The 26,062-nt window shown below is 40.8% G+C and overlaps 1 protein-coding gene across 4 annotated transcripts in view; it reads right to left on the bottom strand.

Moving 5' to 3' along the window:
* Positions 1-26,062, bottom strand: part of SEMA5A (semaphorin 5A) — a 557,148-nt gene that overhangs the window by 279,357 nt on the left and 251,729 nt on the right. For all 4 annotated transcript variants that reach the window (XM_060400273.1, XM_060400274.1, XM_027980170.2 and 1 more), the window contains one exon: positions 13,385-13,430. In XM_060400273.1, coding sequence (XP_060256256.1) covers positions 13,385-13,430 — 46 coding nt within the window. The remainder of the gene's footprint in view (positions 1-13,384; positions 13,431-26,062) is intronic.

The raw sequence follows: 26,062 nt of genomic DNA, 5'->3' as shown, positions 1-26,062 counted from the left end.
TAAGAGATACTTCTCAAAACTATTATATTCTTCATGGAGGTAACAATGGTTACCTCTTTTCTTAGTTTGGACTAGTATAACAAAATACCAATGACTGGGTGCTCATAAAGAACGGAAATTTATTTCTCACAGTTCTACGAGCTGAGAAGTCCAAGATCAAGGTGCTGGCAGATTAGGTGTTCAGTGAAGGCAAGATTCCTGGTTCATAGATGGTGTTGTAACCTCACGTGATAGAAGAGGAAAGGGATCTCTCTGGGGTCTCATTTATAAGGTGACCAATCCTATTCACGAGAGCTTTGATCTCATAACCTGTTCTTCAGTGACCCATTGCTTGTTAAGTAGCATACTGTGTAGACTTCATATTTGTATTGTCTGCAGCTCTGTGTGTGTGTGTGTGTGTGTGTGTGTGTGTGTGTGTGTGTGTGTTGTGTGGTTGATTTGTATCCTATAGCAATGTGGTCAAAAAAGAAGTTTGATGTGATTTCAATTTTCTTAAATTTACTGAGGCCAAGCATGTGATCCATCCTGGAGAATGTTCCATATGCACTTGAAAAGAATGAGTATTCTTCTGCTTTTAGATGGAATGCTCTATAAGTATCAATTAAGTCTATCTAGTCTAATGTGCTGGAGAAGGTAATGGCACCCCACTCCAGTACTCTTGCCTGGAAAATCCCATGGATGGAGGAGCCTGGTAGGCTGCAGTCCATGGGGTCGCTAAGAGTCGGACACGACTGACCGACTTCACTTTCACTTTTCACTTTCATGCATTGGAGAAGGAAATGGCAACCCACTCCAATATTCTTGCCTAGAGAATCCCAGGGATGGGGGAGCCTGGTGGGCTGCCTTCTATGGGGTCGCACAGAGTCGGACACGACTGAAGTGATTTAGCAGCTGCAGTCTAATGTGCCATTTAAGGTCTATGCTTTCTATTGATCTTCTGTCTAAATGATCTGTCCACTGATGTAAGTGGGATGTTAAAGTCCCCCACTATTATTGTGTTAATTGTGTTAACTGTCGACTTCTCCTTTTATGTTTGTTAACATGTGCCTTATATATCACGGTGCTCCTATACTGGGTACATATATATTTGCATTTGTTATACCTTTTTCTTGAATTGACCCCTTGATCATCATGTAGTGTCCTTCTTTGTCTTTTGTAATAGTCTTTATTTTAAAGTCCATTTGGTCTGTTAGGTCTTTCATTTGTGACTATACTTCTCTTTGCTAAAATATCTGTTGGCTTGTCTTTCTAAGCAGTAGTCATCTACCAGAGGCTCTCATTTTACTAGTTCTTGCGGGCTTGTAACATTAAAAATATACATCTTACATTCTCAAAGTCATATGTCAGAAAAGGCCTGAAATGATCCTGAGTGTTCAGTCTTATTTCTCACTGAATAGCTACAATATTGTCTTGATTCTCACTCTTTATAATATTTGCAATTTCTTTAATATCTCATATACCTTGGACTATTACTGATTCATCTGAAGTAATTAGTTTTTATCATGTTTTGTACTGCAGTTTTCTCTGTTCTTGGATTTTTCCAAATTTCTAAAATTTTGTTTCTCAATAAAAGCTTGTATTTCTAGAATTCTTTGAATTTACGAATTTATGTACTTTTAACTTCATTTAAGTGCTATGTTTTAAAGGATAGAAGATCACTACATGGGTTCTCTCTACCTTCTTAAACCAGAAATGGGTGGCTATACTTTGAGACTACTTTTGAGTTCAATATTCCTTTATTAAAATGATAATTAAAATTTTTCAGCAAAAGACTTTACAAGATCTTTGCCCTGTGAGTATTAACACATTCCATACATAGTTATACTTATTTTCTCATTAAATAGACTGCTTCTAATAGGAATTATAATAGGGCAACTTGCCTCTCTCCCTTCTGGAAAACATGTAATCAATGAGTGATCGCTCCCAAAACATGAATAGGGTTCAATAGGGTTGAACCTCAAGCATTAAACTGTACAATCAGCCCACATAAAATCTTAACGGATATCATATTCCGTACTTTGAAAGAGAATGAGTAGCCTCCAGGTTAGTAAGAAATGCTGCAAATAGATTAGATATTGTAACCTAATGAAGAAGTATTATATAGACTCTAAAATGTTACCTCTGTGAGAGAAGCAAAAGGAGAGTTTGATGGGCATATATTGAATCAAGGTAGAGCCCATTACAGCTCAGTCCACAGCTACTTTCTCAACTTCATCCCAGTGACTGAACAAATTCAGGATGACAGATAGCTCACATGTGAAAGAATCACCAAGAATTTGAGTCCATTCAATCCAGAAAATGGTAGGCCAAAGTGACACATTTTTTTATCTATCATTCTCCCTTGCTATTTTTTTTTTTTTGGCTCCTAGGAAACTAAGAGACTTCAGCTTCCAGAATGTATAATCTCTCACCTAAATAAAAACTCATTACTTAAATTTGAAACAAACGCTTTTCCTGGTATATTAGTTTATCTGTTTGGGTCAGCTTTTTGAGAGAGACACTCAAAATTAGGAAAAAGAAAGCAGATCAGAGAATTCTGAACATGCTCCTCATTCAATAGCCATGTCAGGTACTGGGGCCACTTCTGAAATAGAAATAGAAATGCATTTTAGATGAACAAAATGGGCCCATCCATTTGTCTGCAGCCTGTGATTGTCAGACAGTGTTTGCTATTGACTTACATAAACTTCCTGACCTCCTTTCATGAAACTAAATAACCCGCATGACTAAGAAAAATATTCATGCATCTTCAATTTAGTTTTTGAGGCTGCAAGTGAAACATAAATTTGGAAGTGGATATGGGAATTATTAAAAATCACGGCATGTACAACATAACAGAATGCATTCAATAATCAAGTATGTACTACATTTTTTTCAGGGATATAAAAAAAATTTTGCTTCCTTGGTGATGGAGACCAGTGTCAGTATAGTCAGGGTCTAGAACATCAGAAGCTGAAGTGAGATACATAAGATACCGAGTGATGCATTCTACACTGAGTGCTCTGGCACCCCATCCAGCTCTCCTCACAGGCCAGAGAACCTTCCTCCGGCTGCTGGCAGTGTTGACAGCTTCGGACTCAGGCTGCCCCCATCTCTGGAGAACTGCTTTTGGCTGATGAGAGCCACTCTGCCAGGAGATTCACAACCACCCCCAGCCCCCCACCCAACTCAAAAACCTGTTGCTAAAGACTGAAGGACAAGGTGGCAGTTGCATAAATCATCAAACCCTTGCTTCAAAGGGGACCTACTGAGATTCCATCCATACTTTGGAATTCCCCTGGAATCAGGCTGATGCTGGACCCCAGCTGAGAGCAAAGGCTTGTCTTGTCTCTTTATCTGCCATATACCTCATCCCTCCACGTACTGAGAACATAACCTCAGTAAAGCACAGGCATATGGATCCTTGTGTCAGACTTTCAGGGAACTCAGCTCAAATCCACGTAAAAATTATGACTATAAATGAACAATTATGTCTACTGCAGGCCAGTGGTCAACCACAGGTGGTGCAACATTACTCACATTGTAATGAGTACAATAGTGTTTTAGTGATTAAGAGACTGTCATCTGGGACCCAACACGCACGCATGCATGCTCAGTCACTTCACTTGTGTCCGACTCTGGGACCCCATGGACTGTAGCCCACCAGGCTCCTCTGTCCATGGAATTCTCCAGGCAAAAATACTGGAGTGGGTTGCCATGCCCTCCTCCAGAGGATCTTCCTGACCCAGGGACTGAACCCACGTTCCCTACAACTCTTGAACTGCTGACGGGTTCTTTATCTACTGAGCTACCTCAGAAGCCTGGAACCCAATGTACCCAGATCCAAATGATAGTTCTGGTATATACCAGCTGGGTCATCCTAGCTAAATCACATAAACTCGCCAAGATTCAGCTCCCCCTCTGCAAAATACTGAAAATAATAGCTACTACACCTTAGTGCTACTGGGAAAACAAAACTGAGCTGATGATGCATGTGAAGAGCTGAGTACGGAGGAAGGGCACAGAAAACACGGTCTGCTATTCCTGCTGCTGTGGTTATCCTCATTAACTCATGACATTAAGTCATTAAAGTTACATCAAATAAGAACAGTGCCAGGTTTCCCATTACAGGGCAAGTTTTCCTTAAAGAAGGAGGAATCCAGGACTCATTTAAGCGGTGACAGAAGGAAGAGTCAGCACCAGGATGGCACGCGTTAAGATTTTAATGCTGAAAGGGCTGCAGGGACGATCCAGCCTGCTCTTCTCCCCAGCTCTCCTCTCCAAATGCACCGTCAGGAAAATTGAGGTCTGAAGAGGTCAAGTGGTTGGTTCAACATATCCCTGCTTTGTTACTTACAGAAATGTTGGCGGCGTGGATAAATCTGTGTGTACAGTAGAAAATCAGAATGGCTGGAATGCTCGGGGGCAGGGGCAGACAGCAGTCTGTGAAGCACAGCCCTAGGTGCTAATCGTGTTTTCCTAGCACCTTCTGAGAGAAAATGCTAATGCCTGGCGATGTGTGAAGGCCGCAGTTTTTGGCTTCTTTCTGGGTACAAGGACAAATTATAATCCCAGCCTCTTTGCAGCTGGTTGAGGCTGTGTGACCTAGTGGCCACTGGGCAGAAGGGGGCATGCCACTTCCTGGCATGGGCCATGCAGGTCTTCTCTGCTCCATCCTCCACCCTTTCTTCCATGCTGCCCTGGAGGCACCCCAAGCAGAACCCCCTGGGCTCCTGGATGGCAGCAGAGAACAGAGTCCCCACAGCTGCTGCCCTGGACAGTCATCATGTGAGTAAGAAACTTCTGATATGTGCTTATACACTAGGAATGAAGGGCTGTTTGTTAATAGCATGAACTCAGTGCGACTCTTTTCTGTGAAACTAGTGAAATCTTAGTCCTCATCGACTGGTAAAGAATCCGCCTGCAATGCGAAAGACCTCGGTTTGATCCCTGGGTTGGGAAGATTCCTGGAGAAGGTAAAGGCTACCCACTCCAGTATTCTAGAGAATCCCATGGGGTCGCAGACAGTCAGATACAACTCAGGGACTTTCATTTCACTTTATACAAAATATACACCAGAAACTTTAAATCCTCCAGGAACTTATGAGAAAAGGAGAGTAAAGTGTTTGGACAAATGGGTAGATAAAACAGCTCTTGATGCAAAATGTTTACCAAGAGAGTGGAAGGAAGGGACAAGATTCTGGGGCCAAACGGAGACACTGTGGGTTGCCAACCTATGGGTCACAGCCTAGGGAGGACGGTGAAAATGACTGGCCAAGGAGTCGAAATAAACACATCAACTACACAACGTCCGGAAAAAAAAAAATGCAGAAACAAAGAACTACAGCACATCGTACTGTGTTCACTCACCCATTCAGGAAGCATTTAACGGAGCTCTTCATCTGTACCACCTGTTAGGTACCGTAACAGGTGACGAACCTCTTCAATGGGTCAGACAATGAATACTTTAACTTTGTAGCCTAGCCAGTACCTGATACAACTGGTCAACCCGCTTGATCTAGCAGACATAGAAAACATTCAAAGGAGTGGGTGTGTTTGTGTGTCAATAAGATTTATTAAGGATAATCATGAGCTGGAAAATGCAAATAAATGGGCATGGCCATGTTCCCATAAAACCCTAACCACTCTCGGCAAGCCTTCATTTTCAGAGCCCTCAAAATTTATCATAAAGATCTCTAAGCTCTTTAATCTCTAAAATCCCAGTCACTTCTACAACAGTATGATTTCAAGGACATGTTTTACAAAGAAAGGCAGAAAAGGAAGAAAATTTAGAATCACGATTTTTAAGGACCACACAGGAGACCAGTCTTCCCTTATACAATACAAATAAAAGACAAGACTGAAAACATTAATCAATGTGAATATCTTACTTGAATAGTTATTCTAAATTATTAATTAAAACATCATTCTTTAAATCATACAGAAGAATTCTAACAGAGGGAAGTTGTCTCAAATTGTTATGACCCATCAGAGAGGGTTTGGATATTATAAATGGACTCAATTTGTTTTTAAAGTTAATTTCATTATTAATAAAAGGAAGCAATTTAAACTCAAGAACCCCAGCAGCTTCTTTAGAAATGCCACTAAGGGCTCATGCATGTGTTTGGTTAAATATATGAAAGACTCTAAAGAGGAACATTCCCAAGCATTGATCTTCTAGATTTAATCCAATAATGTTGACAATGCAGACTTGAAAAGCGGCTTCCTCAAAACACACAGAAGCCAAGGCAGTGATCACTTAACCTAGGGTTTCTCAACCTTGGTGCTATTAGCAGTCAGAGCCAGAGAATCATTGGTTGAGCAGCGAGGGGCTGTCCTGTGCACTGCAGAAAGTCCAGCAGCATCTCTGGTCTTAACCCACTAGATGCCACTGTCACTTTCGCCTCCAGTGGTGACAACCTGATGTTCCCAGCAGGTAAAACTGCCCCTAATTGAGAAATACTGGCTTAGAAATTGACTAGACTTGAAATGCAATTCCCCAAACCTAAATATACAAGAAACAAAGTTAACATTTACCTTAACTTTGGAGCGAATTCTCTACCAATATTGACCAGGTCGTCAGAAACTTAACAGGTTTCAATTTAGAAACCAGAGCGAGGCAGGTGGCAAATTGGAGCACAGATTTCAATTTTTTCTGCTTATTCCAGCAGTTGTGAGTGAGAAACAGGCTGTGAATTCCTTTCCCTCAGTAACAAAGCAATACAAAAATGGATTTTGAGCTATTTCCCCAAAGTACGTTAAGAAGATATCGAGGTTAAACGAGCTGCGGTCTCTCAGTGTTCGTAGGAGGTTGCTCAATGCACGTCTACCTCGGGCCATCCCAGGCACAACCCCAGATGGGCAAACGCTGTCAATTCCTCTTGAGGCCAGCTGTGTTTTTACATTTTCCAGAAAGCTTTGTTCTTAGAAAATAACTGCTGTGATCAAGGCAAGAAATAAAAACTGATGCTGAAGAGTTGGATCTGTTATTATGACAAGAAGTAGGAGAGACGCCTGATGGGAAATTCCATGCCCTCTGTCCCTGTGCCTGAAAATGACTGGTTTCCAAGATGTGAAGGCTACATTTCAGCACACGGTGAGCTGCAAGGAGATTTATCACAGGCTGCTGGCAGAAAGATGCCTTATAAATGATGTCACATGAATATCTGATTCTCCGGTCATTGATGAAAAACAGGTTTTGTTTCCTCTGGGTCTTTCACTTTGATACTTTAAGGTATGCATATTTGAAAATCACAACAAATATTCCAGATAGAGCCATTCTAGCTCATGGCATATTTATAGGTGAATATTTCTGCAGTGATGCTAAGAGATTTACCTCAGACAGATAATGTTCACTGGGAGTAATAGTAATCGAGTCCCAACCCAATCCTTGCTCAAATTTTGGCTGCTTTAGAAACTCCACTAGTGCTGTCCTGACTTTGTTAGGGAGAAAAGGGGGAAAAGAACTCTGATTCAGGGTTCTGCTGATGCCAGTTCCAGACTGCGGTCAGGATCAGGCTTATCAGGCAGCCTAACCTCACAGTTCATTCTCTCATCCTAAAGCCTTCACAAAAGTCCATTTTTCTCACTTGTGGATTTCCACGCATTTCCACAAGCTGAACCATGAAGCCCAACCATGGTGGTTGGATAACAGGCTCTGATTTCTGTGAATGTACCAGCATTGCATCTTCAACCCATCCCTCACCCCTTGGGCAGGAACAAGAGCTGCAGCCCTCATTAAACAATGGAAGTTTGGACCGGCACGTCACTGTGCTGGGACCAGCAAGTCATTGTGTGTGGACCGCCTTGATGTGGGGAAGGGGAGACTGGGAGATGCACTAGGGTGTTCACAGTGCTCCTGTGGTTGGGGGTGGGGGGGCTGGAAACCGCTGGCTGCAGAACACGCATCAGCGCATTGAATTCAGGGATCAGGAATTCAGGGGGAGGCTCTGGAACTCTGTGAAAATCACAAGATAGAAATTCAAGAAAGGAACCTTGTTCAATGTCTGCTTTCTCATTACTGATCCGAAAACAGCGTTTAAGCAGAAGAATCTGGGGAAGAAGAAGAGTGCAGAGTAAGATGGAGCAGCCAGGTGGCTGGCACGTAAAAGGAAAGGAATGGGTCAGAGTCAGGAATTAATTATAGTGTCCTAGAATTTTCCTGTAGGGTGGCAGCGTGCACACGTGCATTTCAGCATGACTTTCAGCAGGCAGTCTTCACTTCTCTAGTCCCTGGATGTCATTACTTTCCTTCTCTTGAATTTAAGGACAAAAATATGAAGTTCACCCATGCCCCACTAATGATAAGGTCTTAACAAGTTGCAGAGTGAATGTATTATTAAGTATCAAGGGATGCAGACTTTCACAGACGTTGGTCTCCAGTCTATCACCTGCCAGATGACTACATACAGTGATCGATTTTCATAGAAGCCTGAAGACACAAAGAAATCAAACACTCCACAGAACACAGAGATAATTTCAATCTGAGACAAGAGGAAATCATCAAGAATAAAAGCTGAGGTTATGAAACACATTCCAGGAGCATCAGCCCAAATAGACTCAAGGTGGGTTACAAAGAGGTGACAGTTAAAGTGAGACCCAAGAGTTGGCATCTTCTAGATCGAGAAGAGAATGGGATTAAAATTGTTCGTGAGAAAGAGGACCTGAGTAGATGCTGAGAGTTGGGAAGCGGCCCCCGGTCTGGGAAGTTTTGAGCAACTTGTCATTCCAAGACCCAAGGAAGTATCCCAAGACATCTGCCAACTGGAAGTGGACCCTCCTGTCAGGCAGGGAGGGGCCAGATCAAATGAAGCTTTGTCTAGTGTTAAATAATGAATGTCACTGATTCTCAGCCCTGATTCTCTCCACTGTTTTTGCTAATTGCTTTTCCTTTCTGGGCTCTGTTCCATCATTTTCTCATGTTTAAGCAATTATTTTCTATCTATGAAGAGAGAGGAAAGGATAAAATTTATAGCCTAAAATACTCAATTAATCCAGGTGGTCCCAGGAGGAAATACTATTTCTACAACAAAACTGAAGGCGTGGAAGTCATAAATGCTACTGCTCCTCATGATCTCAAAGGGCACAGTCCAACTGGGCAGAAAGAGCTTTTCTACTCTTGAATGGTGGCTATTTCAAATCCATATATTCTCTAGGAGTGAAACACACACCAGATTTTGAAGACTTAATACAATTAAAATCAAGAAATGTAGCTTATTATTTTTTTGTAATCACTGCATGTCCAAATGTTAATATTTGGGATATAATGAGTTAAGTAAAATATATTATTAAAAATAATTTCCCCTCGAGGGGATTAAGAGGTACCAACTACTATGATTAAAATAAATAAGCTACAAAGATATATTGTACAACACAGGTAATATATTCGACATTGTATAATAACTATAAATGGAATATAACCTTTAAAAACTATGAGTTGTGATTCAATAAGTTGTTCACTTGACATATATTCTGCAACTATACCTCAGTTAAAAATAATGCTTCATATTACTTGTTTCACTGTGACCATCAGATAACCTTCAGGTCAGGTCAGGTCAGTTCCTTAAACTCCCACGAGGTTCACATTCTGTCTCTGCTGGGCACTACAGCTCTTTCTTCATCAGCATGCCAAGTCTTTTTTGTTACCCTTGTTGTTTTTTAGTCGCTCAGTTATCTCCAACTCTTTGCAAGCCCATGGACTGTAACCCACCAGGCTCCTCTGTCCATGGGATTCTCCAGGCAAGAAACTGGAGTCAGTTGTCATTTCCTTCTCCAGAGGGTCTTTCAACCCAGGGATCCAACCCATGTCTCCTGCATTGGCGGGCGGATTCTCTACCACTGAGCCAACCAGGGAAGCCCACTGTTACCCTTCGAAAAAGTCATTTAAGTTGAAATAAAATATTCATGGGAATCAAAAGGACAACTTAACTGCAGACGTGTAAGAAAAAAAGTCTGTGTGAAGAATTTCGAGAGAAGTCTCCAAGCTGCAGGAGGCTGAGCACCATATACACCCACAAACCGTGGCAGAGGAGGGTCCCACTGTGTGTACTGACCACAGTGCCTCGTCTGACATCTGTGATGAGGGCTGTGTTGTCAAAGCCTCCACAAAGGAAGCCCCTGCCTTCCTTCTGGACCCCGTGTCAGCAGACTGTGCTCTCTCTTGCCAGGTGGTGATGCTGATGAGTTTTTCAAACCTCTCTCTATAAGAACGCTTATTTCATCAATAACCTCAATCTGATTTCTACCAAAAGTCAGACATGACAATGAGAAGCAACAATGGGGAAAGTACAGTTAGTTCCCCTGTCCCTAAAATAACATCATACACACGGTAACGACAAATGCGTCTCCTTATTTTTCGCATTATTTCTTTCAAAATTATATGGATATTTTTGGTAAGAAATGCCCAATGGACCCTCATAAATCCTTCGCTGAGATTTCTAGAGCTTACCCATTGATATTTTATCACAGTTGTTTTATGATTCTTTTTCTCTACATGCATGCATGTATGTGTGAACACATACAGACATAAACACATACATGTATATGCACTATGTCTGTGCTTCCGTGGCAACTCAGTGGTAGAGAATCTGCTTGCCAATGCAGGAGATGTGGGTTCAATCCCTGGGTCAGGAAGATTCCCATGGAGGAGGAAATGGCAACCCATTCCAGTATTCTTGCCTGGAGAATCTCATGGGCAGAGGAACTTGGCAGACTTCAGTCCATGGGGTCTCAGAAGAGCAACAATACTGTCATATACATACACATACAGTAATTTTAAAAATCAGAATAAGTTTCAGAAATGAAACTTCACCCTTACTTATCTCAGAAGGTTTGTCCAAAGAACAAAGACATTCTCCTTCATAACCACATTACAGTTATCAAAGTCAGGACATTAATATTAATACATTCCTACTATCTTCTACCCAGACATTAAAATTTCACCAGTTGTCCCAGTACTGTCCTTTATAGCAAGAAAAAACTTATTTCCTGCTCCAAGATGCAATTTTAATCAAGCGTTTCATTTGCGTGACGTATGTGTTTTTTCTCTTTAGGATGGCACAGCTCTTCTTACTTGTTGTCCCTTTGGTCGTTGTGCCTTTGGTGATGGTGATTTTTGAAGAGTAGAGATCAGTATTCTGTGGAACGGACTTCATGTTTGGTTTGTGTGATGGTTCCTCATGATGAAACTGGTTATAATTTTTGACTGTGATATGGAAATCTTGCTGTGGTGGCCTTTTCAGTGCATCTAATCAGGAAGCTTATACTAACTCTTTGTCCCATTACTAGGGAAAGCACCTTCACTAGTTGGTTATCAGAGTAGTGACCAGGCTTCTTCAGGATCAAGTCACAAGTTTTCCTCTTATAGTTAATAAGCATTCTATAGGTAAAGACTTTGAGACTATACAGATATCGTGGTCATCATCAAACTCTCTCTCATAAATTGAGCATCCATTGATCATTTTTCCTGAATCAAGTTTTTCATGTGCCATTGCCAAATGATAATTTCCTAATTAAATCATTAATTCACTATTTCTTAGTTGGTATTTTAGAACAAGGCAAAGCATTCCCTTTGTCTCATTTGTTTACTCATTCGTGTATTTTTATGTTAGTATTTACTCATGGATTCTTAGTTAATTCAATGTGTTATAACCTGATTCTATCATTATTTTAATAATCAAACTGTCCCAGATTTCTCCAATGAGTCTACATCAAGCTGGCTCTTAGATCCTTTTGACCTGCTCTCATCATTCTTTGAATAATCCTTTAATTTCTGAAACAAAAAAGTCTTCCAGGCTTATCTGGGACTTTCTCTGCCAAAACTCTATAATCAGTTACTTCTCTAAGAAGCCCTGTCTCTTCTTAATGGATAATTACATTTAGAAACCAAGTACTAGATACCATTCAGTGTGTTCATTGCTATTGGAATGACAATACTTCTAGACCTTCTTAGCCAAGGGTGCTAGGAACCTAGGAAATCAACAAATATATATATGGAAACATATATATCTGTAAACACACAGATCTACACATTTCACTGTTTCAACACATACAAGATGCCAAATAATATATTATACCATGAAAATCAAAATTAGAATAACCCTGTCTATTGAATAATGTACATATTTTATAAAAGATGATTTAAAATCAAATGCTATTTGGCTCAGCTGCTGATCATTCTGATTTCATATTAATACATTCATAATTTCATTAATGATCAACTCAAAGATTTTAGTTATACATCCAATTGCAGTAGAGAGATGATTCATTGTCCACTGTGATGAAATGATTTAAGAAGTTATTATTTATTGTCATCACTTTCAAAAAACAATAGCAATTAACATTTGTTACAAAATGACTATGCCTTACCTCTTGTGCATACACTACTTTATTTAATTCCAGCAATGACAGTGGGTATTGTTTTATGGCTATTCTCCAGATGAGAAAGCCCACAGTTGCTGGGAGTTATGAAACTAGATAACAAACCCAGCTCTATGGCTCTTCAAAGTGTTTACTGGTATTAGTTTTCTTGTGGGGGTTGGCTTATGTTAAGGCACTGGTAAATAAAACTTAAATTTCATATTAAATCCTAACTCTAAAGTTTCATGAATGTTCACAAATACCAGCATCACAAAGAGAAGAAAATAACATGAACTTCTTGCCAATCACTTCTTAGAACTCCAGTATGTGAGGGTGGTTAAAGAATTTTTCCCAACTATATACAGCCCAAGGATTCTGTGCTTCATGGGGAGTTCCAGAATCTTGGTAGAGGAGATATTTATGCCACGAGCCTGTCCTTCTCCAAGAGACTCTGCTAAAGACTGAAAGGGTCTTTGTGATTCAGATCTGCCCCTAAAATATACACTGTTCAGGCCTAAGCATCTCAGGTTCCTCCTCTAAACCACACACACAAAAGAAGTAGGTAAATGCATTTTCATCTGTCATCACTAATTCTTCATCATATGTGGTTTTAAGCCATAGTTATATTTTTTTAATTGCAAATAATAAAGAAGAAACAGAGATGTTTTTCTAAGGGAGCTGATTTTGATAATATGATGGCTGGATGAATCAAACTGAATAATCAATGATTAACTAGGGAGGAAAGGTCGCTCCCTAACTTCGAGGAAATATCTATTGAATTAGCTCTCATTTGATATAGAGTAAGTCAGGATGATTCCATGAAAGGAAAAGAGGCTGCTCAGAAGGAAGAGGGCTGGTTGGGAATTAAAGCAGGTGAGAGGACTCCTATCTAATAGGTCAGCCAAGAGTTCTGTGGCCTGACCTTCTGAGGAAAGAAACACCTCCTCTGACTTGATTTATACCTTCACGTACGTCTGTCTTCACCCCCTTAAACACAGAGCTAATTAGGATGGAAAACAAAACCTCAAGAAAAATAAATTGCACCTACCTGGATCAGAGACAAATCCTCCAGCTGTAACCTGAAGAGGTAGTTTCTACAAAATACAAAAAGAGAACAGTTTCATTTTTAATAGATCTAAAAAACTTATAGCTCATAAAAAAATATGAGAACAAGAAAAAACCAACAACAGCGATTTTTAGCTTCCAAAGCAATCTCCTGCTAAGACTGTGTGTAACACAGTTTTCCTTGGAACTCAGATTTCAAAGAGACATTTTAGGAAGTCAACAGAAACACACATTTGAGATTGGCAAGAAAGCTAAGGAATAAGGAGGTGGGAACTAAGGTAAGTCTAAATTACTAACTAGCTCTCTGAATTCATGGAATTCCATGTAGACAAAAGGACGCGGGTATCCAATTCTGAAACTAAGTTTAAGTTCAGCAAGACTATACAAAACCACTCTTCATGAGTCTTCATCCTGATAGGTTACCTGTGTTCACCATGTTTTATGATTAAAATACATCCAGGTTTTGAATGCACCAATGGTCTGAGTATTGTAGTTCTCTACCTCGCTGGATGGATTCTATGTGCGATAATTTCAGAAGCATGAGCTTGTCTATCTGCTATCAAGGGTTTGAAAGGGTCAGCTCTGTTTGCCTAAGCATGAAACAGGGAATCAGAGAAAAGGAAATGATCAGCTTTCAACAATAAAGAGGAAAAACAATGAAATATGCAAGAGAGATCAGCAGAGCATGGGAGGAAAATGTAGATATGGCCACATGAAGCTTTGGATCATATTGCTGTAGCATTTAGAAACAATGGATTGGTCTCCAACTTAAGTCATGAAAGAACTTCTTAACATCATGCAGATGAGAAGCTGGAGCAGCAGAAGCAGCATCCCAGGGACGGATGGACGGGAAAGTCAGCCCAGGGGTGAACAGTGATGGCAGGCAGAAATTGACACAGAGTGGAGAGCAGACCTCAAGAACGCATGCGTGCAGGGAGGGGGTCTCCAAGAAGCTGAGGATACTGTTATAATGGGATGGCCCAAGGTAAGACAATATTAAGAGAATACCAATTCTCCCAACACTAGCAAGAAACAAATGTAAATAATTTTCACTCTTTTGTGGAGGGGGACAGATCTCCCATGTGAGCACGCTGTCCCAAAGAGGTGACAAGGGGCAGCCACAACAGGCCATGGGCACAGCCCTGAGAGAACCAGGAAACATCCCTATGGTGGGGATGCAGATGGCAGGCACAAACAACAGGGATGGCTCCAGCTCCGGAAACATGCAGGTGGACACTGCTGGAGGAAGAGGGGGATTTAGTTCACTTTCCAGGTGGTCTCAGGAGGGCCGGCCCTTGCCCCCCGGGCACTCAGGCTTCTCACAGTGTGTGCCCCCTCCACGGGAAAGGTGCCACCCTGCACGCTGAAAATGGCTTCTCCCACCACGACAATGGCATGCTCACTATGCCCATTCTGTGCCTCCAATTCAGCCCCTGAAATACGGAGGTGGCCAAAACATTTATTCAGGTTTTTCCATTTTGGCCAGCTCAATAAAGTGCATGATACATGGCACCTCCACCACAGAGCCATTGAGGGAACACTCCCATCTCTTTTCTTACAGTCAAATCATAGCTCTCTACAGGGGACTTCCCTGGTGGCTCAGCTGGTGAGGAATCTGCCTGCAATGCAGGAGACCTGGGTTTAACCCCTGGGTCAGGAAGATCCTCTGGAGAAGGGAATGGCAACCCACTCCAGTATTCATGCCTGGAGAATCCCATGGAGAGAGGATCCTGGTGGACTTCAGTTCATGCGATCGCAAAGAGTTGGAAACAACTGAATGACTAACGCTATTACTACACAGAACTGAGGATGCCTTTGAAGAGGGAATGCGGAAGCTGGACTGCTTCTATGTAGTCCAGCACCATGGACAGGCGAGATCTCCAATAGAAAACATCTTCCTGCAGGGGAAGGAAGATGAATTCAGTGCAGGTACGGAGGCGTGTAGCCAGGCTGCCAAGGGAAGCACCGCTGAAGTCTGGCTTGTATACAAAGAGCTGCCAAGATCTCACCTGATGTGAAACAGTGCTTCTAGGAGAAATTAGAAATGTATACCTACCCAGGGCTTCCCTGGTGTTTCAGACGGTAAAGCATCTGCCTGCAATCTGGGAGACCCAGGTCCGATCCCTGGGTCAGGAAGATCCCCTGGAGAAGGAAATGGCAACCTACTCCAGTACTCTTGCCTGGAAAATCCCATGGATGGAGAAGCCTGGTAGGCTACAGTCTATGTGGTCCCAAAGAGACGGACATGAGTTACTGACTTTACTTTCACTTTCTTACCTACCCAGAGATAAACCTTTCAGATGAGGGGCTTTCAAGAGGCACCAGAGGCAATTACTGGCCATGATGCACTCACAGCCTCTTAGGAGCACCATGGTTCCCCACCCGCAGGTTGGTTTCATCACGGGCTTTCTGGATGCAGGAAGTTGCCAGAAGTCACTGCCCCTCCACTACAGGATGCAGTTTTGCCGAGGATATTTGCACAAAGGCCAAAGTTCTGTCACCAAACTACATGGGGAGGGAAGATGGGCATACTATGCTTCCAACTTTTCGTCTATAAAATGGAAATAATGGTCCCATCTACTTGCTGATACTGCTTTGAGGTTTAAATCAAAGGGAAACAGAATGGTATCTGACCAGCACTTAATTACCAGTAACTACTTCTAGGTGGTTTACAGAAATTATTAACATTTCCAGACATGTTGAAATTCTCATCATTTTCTCCAATGATGCTAAAGCTGAAACTCCAGTACTTTGGCCACCTCATGCGAAGAGTTGACTCATTGGAAAAGACTCTGATGCTGGAAGGGATTGGGGGCAGGAGGAGAAGGGGACGACAGAGGATGAAATGGCTGGATGGCATCACTGACTCGATGGACATGAGTCTGGCTGAACTCCGGGAGTTGGTAATGGACAGGGAGGCCTGGCGTGCTGCAATTCATGGGGTAGCAAAGAGTCGGACATGACTGAGCGACTGAACTGAACTGAACTGATGGAGAAGGAAAGAGCATTTCTGCCTTCCAGCAAAGGCAGGTTTCAGGCATAAGCAGGTGTGATTATCTCTGTGTTCAGGTGATGGGATTGTTGTCAGGGGGGATGATGGTGGCACTACTAGGCTTTTGGAAAAGATGACAACATTGTTTATCTGGTCATGGTTCTGGGACCCAGTGGTCACACTCTTCCAAGCTCACCAGCACTTTTAAGAAAAAAAATTTTTTTTTTTCCTGCAAATGTTCCCAATAAAGAAGCCATTTGTATTCTTCCTCAATAAATTACTTGAGAGCTTTGATAATATTGCAAGGCCACCTCTTTCTCTCTCTGTTTCTTTCTTTTTCCTCCCCTGTCCCACACACATAAACACATACAAGGATGAACACCCACACTACAGTATTATCTCTGAGAACTTTCTAGAAAGGCAGTTCTCATACACTAAGGAAGAGCTGGAAGGCTTCATACCATTGAGGAAAGAGGGTGGTAGTGTCCATGATGCTCTGTAGAGCTATGAATAGGAAAACTGGACAGTAAAGTTCAAAATCATCGTTCTTGTTGTGGTGAGGATTGAAGGAGGTGTGAGCACTCTCTCTGAAAATCCCGAGTGCCGTTTCAGGTGTTGTTCATGAGAGAAATTTTATGGTATGAATGTCTGTGTCTCCCCAAAATTCATACGTTGAAATCCAACCCTCAAAGGTGATGGTACTAAGAGGTGGGGTGATTTGGTCATGAGGGTGGGGCCTTCATGGATGGGATTAGTGCCCTGACCAAAGAGGCTCCAGAGAGCTCCCTCCCCCTTCCACCATGTGAGGACACAGTGAAAAGTCAGCTGTCTGTAAACTAAAAGAGGACCCTTACAAGATCCCACAAGGCTGGTTTACTGATCTTGGACTGCCAACCCCCAGAACTGTAAGACATAAATCTCTGTTATTTATAAGCTACCCAGTCTGTGGTGTTTCATAATAGCAGCTCAAATGGACCAAGGTAGGAAGACATTGTACCCAGTCTGTGGTGTTTCATAATAGCAGCTCAAATGGACCAAGGTAGGAAGACATTGATTGACAATGACAAGCCTGGCACACCCTCAGTCTACATCTCTGCAGTCAAGTCCAGCTCCACTGGCCACATCTGCTGCAGGTCCCAACAGCGTTTAAGGGGCTTACCAGTGGATTTCAACCACTTACTCTTCCTTTCCGAGATAACTGAGAACTATGTGGCCCTCACAAGCATCTCATCAGGAATCAAGTATGGCACAGGTGAAAAGACAGGACAGAGAAGAGGAGCAGGCTTACTAGGAAAGACAGCTCAGTAATTATGAGATACCATCACCATCATTAGTAGCACGATGTCTCAAACCTTAATGAAGTAAAGCACCAAAAATCTGAACTTTTCCTTTGATATTTTCTGGGTTACAAGATGCAAGGTAGCGATTTTTTTTTAACCCATTCTCAAGTTTTGACCTAAAAAAAAAAAATGATGCAGAATGATGGAACTAGGTTGTCATTAGAGAATATATAACTCCTCAATTTTTTCTGGACATTTCTGCAAAGTAAGGGGTGCAGTGTGGTTTATCCAAGGTTATTAGGATTCAGAGAAACACCTGTGATTAGAAAAAGGTCTCCTCACTTTGCTGTCCCTCCAGAAAAAATCTATTTCTGCTTTATTGACTATGCCAAAGCCTTTGACTGTGTGGATCACAATAAACTGTGGAAAATTCTGAAAGAGATGGGAATACCAGACCATCTAACCTGCCTCTTGAGAACCTATATGCAGGTCAGGTAGCAACGGTTAGAACTGGACAGGCAACAACAGACTGGTTCCAAATAGGAAAAGGAGTATGTCAAGGCTGTATATTCTCACCCTGCTTATTTAACTTCTATGCAGAGTACATCATGAGAAACGCTGGACTGGAAGAAGCACAAGCTGGAATCAAGATTGCCGGGAGAAATATCAATAACCTCAGATATACAGATGACACCACCCCTACGGCAGAAAGTGAAGAGGAGCCAAAAAGCCTCTTGATGAAAGTGAAAGAGGAGAGTGAAAAAGTTGGCTTAAAACTCAACATTCAGAAAACAAAGATCATGGCATCTGGTCCCATCACTGCATGGGAAATAGATGGGAAACAGTGGAAACAGTGTCAGACTTTATTTTTGGGGGCTCCAAAATCACTGCAGATGGTGATTGCAGCCATGAAATTAAAAGACGCTTACTCCTTTGAAGAAAAGTTATGACCAACCTAGATAGCATATTCAAAAGCAGATACATTACTTTGCCAATAAAGGGCCTTCTAGTCAAGGCTATGGTTTTTCCTGTGGTCATGTACGGATGTGAGAGTTGGACTGTGAAGAAGCTGAGCGCCAAAGAATTGATGCGTTTGAACTGTGGTGTTGGAGAAGACTTTTGAGAGTCCCTTGGACTGCAAGGAGATCCAACCAGTCCATCCTAAAGGAGATCAGTCCTGGGTGTTCTTTGGAAGGACTGATGCTAAAGCTGAAACTCCAATACTTTGGCCACCTGATGCAAAGAGTTGACTCAATGGAAAAGACTCTGATGCTGGGAGGGACTGCGGGCAGGAGGAGAAGGGGACGACAGAGGATGAGATGGCTGGATGGTATCACCGACTCGATGGACATGAGTTTGGGTAAACTCCAGGAGCTGGTGATAGACAGGGAGGCCTGGCGTGTGGCAGTTCATGGGGTTGCAAAGAGCTGGACACGACTGAGTGACTGAGCTGAACTGAACTGAAGGCCTTTGTGCCAAACGGCCTCACCAATCAGTCATGCAGTGTCCTCTTTCCAATTTAACTGACAGCAAACACGCACATACAGAAGAATCATTCTTACAGAACAATCATTTCATGTCATCATTGTTCATCCACAGGTGCATTTACAAATGTTTCTGAGATAATTCAAGTCTTGGCACTACTCATGACAAGCTTTCAGTTGTAGTAAATGAGTTTAGCCTCTGGGACTGTGATCTGCCTGGGACATATATCTCCCCATTAAGAGAAAATGTTAATCCCACAGGTCTGACTCATTAGATGGTGCCTCTTCTCCCTCTTAATTTCGCATGAATTATTCCTGAAACTGCCTAACCATACTTAAGAGTGTCCCAGTTCCATCCTTTGTGAAATGAGAGAGCAAAACTATACAATCTGTCAATATGCTTAACACAGATTCCTAAAAGATTGTGACCTTTTTAGAGATAAAACATGAGCAACAGAGGTGGACCATCATATGACCATCTAATGAAATAATTGCTATTATGGCATAGTTCAATAAATTCCTAACACTTTTCAGGTGTATTTTTATTGTCTGCAACTGAATACCATACTTCAACAATCTTAAATGAAATTTCAGCATACAAAAGAGGTAAGAAAATGTATTCAATAGTTTACTTATATGTAATACCTGTTAATCATAAAGTCAGTTGACTAAGTTGATTTGAACATTTTTAATTTGGCATTATCAGAATTATCTATAATTTGAAATAGCCTCAAAGTCTAATTATAGTCTCTTTCTGTGTTGGTTGGCTGGTTACAGTTTTGTTGCCTTTTTTTTTTTTTTAACTTGTTTGATTTTTGTGAGAAAGAGTTGGCAAATGTTTTCAAATATTTGTTTAATACATGATGATGTCTACACAAACCCATGGACAATTTAATGCCTTACTAGACCTTTCCATATTAGAAATACACAGTATTATACATTTTAGTATTCACTTTATCTATCATGATTTTCAACAATTTAAAAAAAATAATGAAAGATGAAATATACATGAAAAAATGTGTGGAATTCCCTAATCACCTCCCTGGAACCTGACTCTGACAAAAACACAGTGTGGCTTCTACCATTCTCAAAACACTTTCATCAAACTATTTGGTTCCAAGTATAATTCCAAGTGTGTTTTTTTGCTGTTGGAAAAATTCCAGTACAGCTAGCAACATGAGGGACCAGAAATCTTCTATGACAGCTTGATCCATCACAGTTCAGGTGAATGACCTATGAAGTTAAAGGTTACAAAAAGAAAGAAAACCTTCTAAAGGGAATATAAAAATGGATACTCCCAGATGTTGGGTCACTCAGGCACTAAAGTAAGATCTATGGTTCCCTGCAAGAGGCTGCTCTCCAGGGGCTTTATGGAAGAGGCAATCACTTTATCTCGCAACTGAGAGCACACAGAGAAGGGAAAACAATGTGTGTGAGGTTCAAGAGAAAGGCTACCAACCTTTCCAGCAAGAAGGAATAATGCTTCTGGCTCCCAGCCAGCAGGGAATACTAAGCAAATGTTTCACATAAGGTCAGATTCTCTATTTGGGCAGTGTTTTGAGCAACCCAAAGCATTTAAGTGGCCTCATTAATCTTCCTAACACCCCTCGATGTAAATAGGTAGTAATGAGGAATATCGTCATTCTGCAGGGAGAAGGCAGTGCTCCAGGAGGTTAAGCGATTAAATTCTAAGAGCATTTTAGTTACATAGCTTAGGGGAGCTGGTCTCTATTGCCATGTCCCACCTCTCATTACAGAAGTACAAAGCAAGGGTTTAACAAGGCTGTAAAGGTTCAATTTTATGGCCATAGCCAATAAAACAATGAGATTTTCTTCCCTTGGTTTGAACTTACTCTTTATCAAACGTATGGAATAAAATTTGACATGCACATTCAAATGTAATAACTGTATTACTTTTAAGAGTGATAGATGAGGAATACACAGATCCAGTAAACTGAATAATTCAAATCACAAAGCCAATGAATTTGACAGACACAAACCGACAGTTCTTAAGCTCCTCCATCCTTCCCCCACTAAATGTCTGAGTGTATGGTCTCCCTCTTGACCAGAGTGTATTTCTTTCTGACTGATTATAGGAATGAATAACTCATTCCCACCTCCCATCACATACCCCAGTGGCCTATTAGAAACAAATCACTAAGCACAACAATATATTCTCTGAGGGAGCAGCCAGGGCCTTAACAGACGAAGTTCATTTGTGTCTTCATGTAAAGTAATAAAATTCAGCCAGCATTAAAGAAAAGGTTGAGCCTTCATGAGCATATTAACTAAATGATTCATTTTATCTAGAGACACCATAAAACTTAACTCTGACCTCCATTAATTATGAAAGACACAGGTGTTTTAAAATGACATTCGCTTAGAATAACTCAATTGGTCTCTGAGGAATATAGTTATAAAATCAAAGGAAATAATTTCAGGTTCTTTTTGAACATTTAGGTTAGAGGCTTGCTTATAACCGAGGAGCAGAAGACTGAATAATTAAGAAATTACTTTGCACTAAGAAAATCAAGCAAATCTTGATTTCCTTACAGAAAAGCAAGGAAATCTATGAAAAAACGGTTTAAACAACAGTGGTAGAAACGTACATGCGTGTGCGCTAAGTCGTTTCAGTCGTGTCCTACTCTGTGTGACCCCATGGACTGAAGCCCACCAGGCTCCTTTGTCCATGGGATTCTCCAGGCAAGAAGACTGGAGTGAGCTGCTATGCCCTCCTCCAGGGGATCTCGACCCAGGGATCGAGCCGGCATCTCTTATTTCTTCAGCATTGGTTGGCTGGTTCTTTACCACTAGCGCCCCCATATTTGTTGTTTATTAAAGTTTAGACCACTACTTATGATGAAACAATCTGTAAACAAAATACCCATTGCACATAAACTGGGACCATCTGGGTAAATCTGAGAGTGAAGCTAGTCTCACCTGTACCTGAGTCGGCTTCATCTGTTCTGTGATTTCCCATTAGGGCACAATTCCATCCTAACTGTTGTCAATATTCCACTGGCACAGAGGCTGACACTGTGACTTCTTACCTGACACCCAGATTTATAGTTGCAGAGACAGACTTAAAGATTAAAATATAATAAATGTGTGACTTTGAAGCTAAAGAAAAGTAGTGTCTATATCTCTTAAAGCACAAAATGTTTTCATAAAATTATTTTAATTATCTACATTTAAATATGTAATATTTTAATCGCATCAAAATTTTAAGAATATGAAGATTTAATTTCTGCATGTAACCAACTCACTTAGTTCACCAACCTATCTATAATTGCTCTTCCTAAGATTTTCATTACGCTGATTGATTCTAAACAAATTTCAGGAGCTTTTATTTTCTGTTACTTTAACCACTCCAAAAATATCTTTTCAATGTACTATTCTCATAAGTTGTTGGGAGTCTAATTCTGCTTTAATATTACCAATTTATAAATAGTGGGATCACATTTAGATCACAGTTTTTGAATACTGACTTTTTTTCACTTTGCTAATATATTTTGCAGTGTGGTGACAAATGTATAATATCATCATATTATGAGCTACCTCTTCAGTCAGAATTTTTCCAACACTCTTTGAAAAATAATAAATACATGTACTTTTGGCTATAGCATATTATATGTAATTCTGATTTTATTACTATTATTATATTATTATAATACCATATGTGTCTAGTACTCACTCTCCCAAAATTATACTGGTTTATCTCATTACCTATCCTAAAAAAAATCCATTTCAAACCCACTGAAAGTCTTGATTACTATAAAAAAAGTTCCAAAGAATACATCAAAACCAAAATTAAACCACATTAATAGTACTCTTATATATTTAAATACCAATATTAAATGGCACACAAGTAGATGGAAACCTCTTACTATTTTGCAAGTAGAATTAAATAACAGAGATGGATTTTTAGTGGTTAGTAAATTCCAGAGATATGAGATCAGGAAAATCTTCTTCCCATAAGCATATTTAGGGACAAAGTTATTAATCATTACTGTCAACAAAATATTAGTAGTTTGAATTTTGTTCCTGGTCGCTCAGTCATGTCTGACTCTTTGCGACCCCATGGATCATAGCCCACCAGGCTCCTCTGTCCATGAGGATTCTCCAGGAAAGAATACTGGAGTGGGCTCTCATGCCTTCCTCCAGGGGATCGTCCCGATCCAGGAATCGAACTCAGGTCTCCCGCACTGCTGGTGGATTCTTTACCGATGGAGCCACCAGGTAAGCCCAATTTAAACTTTATTATGTTCTAAACATTATGTGCAAATTTCTAAGTGCTTTGAAGATTACGGATCATGGTTTACTGCTCTAAATTTAACTCATGACTTCTGCTTTTCTGGTCCATTGGGTATTTAATTTGTTCCTTTCCATTTTTCAATTAATAGAGATCATTTTTCCTTGAAAAACTACCAACTGTATTATTTTATGATTCCTTTAACCTATGTTTTCCTAGGAATATTGACTCTGCAAATTATCTCCATATATACTACTTTTCTGGGTTATCTCAGAGTTAGTAAAACCTGAGATCTTTTTCATGTTTCTCTCATAATAGAAGAACTCGAATTCCTTTCTCAAATGCTCAATTCCAGCTGATGGCATTACAACAAGCCACAGTTTCAAACCACAGTCCCAAATCTTATCTTTGATCCTTGTTCTCAGCCACCTATCACGATTGGCCATCAATCACCATCAACCCAAAGATGTCTCAAAGCTGACTTATCTCCATTCTCACTACCACTGCCTCAGTTTAAATTCTCTCTACTGTCACTTGACCCAGATCCCCCACTGCCATCTGTACCTTCAAACTCTAGTGAGTTCTGCACACAGTCTAGTGGGAGAATCTTTCTGCTACAATATGAACTTATAAATATGCAGCTTTAGAAATATCCTGAGCTCCTACTGTCTTTAGCAGAGGTTTGCCAAGTCTGCCAGGCCAGAGGATTACCAGAAGCTTGATTAGATCAAAATTCCAACCTTACCCAGGTCTCCCGCATTGCAGGCAGACACTTTAACCTCTGAGCCACCAAGGAAGCCCATACTTTTAGAAAGTCTAATTCAAACATTCTGAGGAGAGGCCTGGCTATCAGCATTCTTGAGAGCTTTCTCACACCACCCTACTGACTGCCACAATTGGAAACACAGGTTTACAGGATGAAATCCCCACTCCTCCATAATCTAATGCCCCAGCCTCACCTACGCCTATCCCTCCTCTCAGTCACTAACAGGTCCAGTCAAGGCGAGCTCCTGTCAGCCTCCTCAGCATCTGAGTTCCCAGTTCTATGATCCTCCTAGAGACCTCTAAGGCCAACTGAAAAAGCAACTTCTCAGTACACCCATTTCACCTTTCTTTCCTCTTGGTGTTTTCAAGGCTCTTTATTCAGGCCTTCCTGGAGAACGTAACCATTCCTGTTCCCCATACTCATCAGGCCAGGAGTCAGGAAAATATTTCATGGGCTAATTAGCAAACACTTCACCTTTGTGGCCCTGTGGAAACTACTCATCTCTGCAGTGAAAGCTGGAAAGCAGCCATAAGTGATGTGCAAATGAATGGGTGTGGCTATGTGCCAATAAAACTTTATTTACAAAAGTAAGAGGCCAACCCAGGGACCTTAGCTTGCCAGCCTATGCCCTAGGATCTGAAGTCTTTACCAGGTAGACACTCTGCTGCATCTTCGCTTCCCCTTGCCTAAGATACTTCTTGGCACAAAGTAGGTTCTATAAATATTTGATGAATGAAGAGCAGCAATGTGAACTAATAAATTCTGATGGAACCCATGTGGGACTGACTACGAGAAAACTCTCAACACTCAAGACTTGTAACACACACATGCACTCAAAGGCTGGTTAATTTTTATCATTCAGGGAATATGGGGAAAGGGAAGACTACATTAACTAAATAAGGAACTATTCTGCTAGGTTTATTCTTCTTTGCCCTACCTCCAGCAGAAAGGAAAATGCAGAGATTTTTTGTTTGTTTGTTTTTTTAATATAACAGCGAAAGGAGCACAATGGTTGGATGGTCCTTCCCACAGGGGTGTCTGCAGACTACCTGCCTGTTAAAAGCTCACACTCTGGGGCCACCCTCCAGGCCCTTGGTTCAGAAGAGCTGGGAGAAGGGGCAGAGGGAACTTCATTTTGAATGACTGTCCCAGGTGATATTTAGATACACGGATGTTTGGTAAATACTGAACAAAATGTAACAAAGCAAGAATACAAAGAACAGATTAAAAAAAAAAAAAAAACACAGATTAGGTTAATTAACCAAACAGGTCTATTGGAAGAAAGGTGGGAAGAAGGAAGATAAGCAAAGAGAATCTTAAGAGGAAAACACACCTATGTAGCAAGAGCCAACAGGAAAAAGGAAATATTTAAATCTTAAAGTACAGTTTAAAAAAAAAAAATCCCGCTGGGGTGGTATAAAAACGAAGAGCAGGAATGAAAGCTCCATCCCTCCATTCATCACCAGCTGTCTTCCTAAGTCATAATTAATATAAATACTATGTCAACATCATCATTACTAGGGATTTCTTTGCACAATGGGGGTTTACTGCTTTTTGGATTCACTCCTAATTGCTAATTTTACTCCACTCAGCATGAGTTACCTTTAACTGTATAAACTGGAAAATGGAAAGAAGTTGTGGCTAATGGAAGGAGAACTGCTGATCTCATAAAAGTCTCCAGTTTTTCTTTTAATTATAGACTGCTTCCAACAGATTAACTCCAAGGTAAACTTTGAAAGAAAAATAGGAATTATAGCCATCAAGAAAGGAGAACATTATATTGGTCAAATCTCAAAGGTGACACATGACTTCAAAATTTAGCTCCACTTGTTTTGAATCAACAGCAACATCGTTTTGAAAGGAGAAATTTACACTGAGTAGATGCCT

This window comes from Ovis aries, chromosome 16, assembly GCF_016772045.2.
Source record: "Ovis aries strain OAR_USU_Benz2616 breed Rambouillet chromosome 16, ARS-UI_Ramb_v3.0, whole genome shotgun sequence".
Lineage (NCBI taxonomy): Eukaryota > Metazoa > Chordata > Mammalia > Artiodactyla > Bovidae > Ovis > Ovis aries.
The sequence above is the reverse complement of the archived record's forward strand: the minus strand, read 5'-3'. Positions and strand labels throughout refer to the sequence as shown.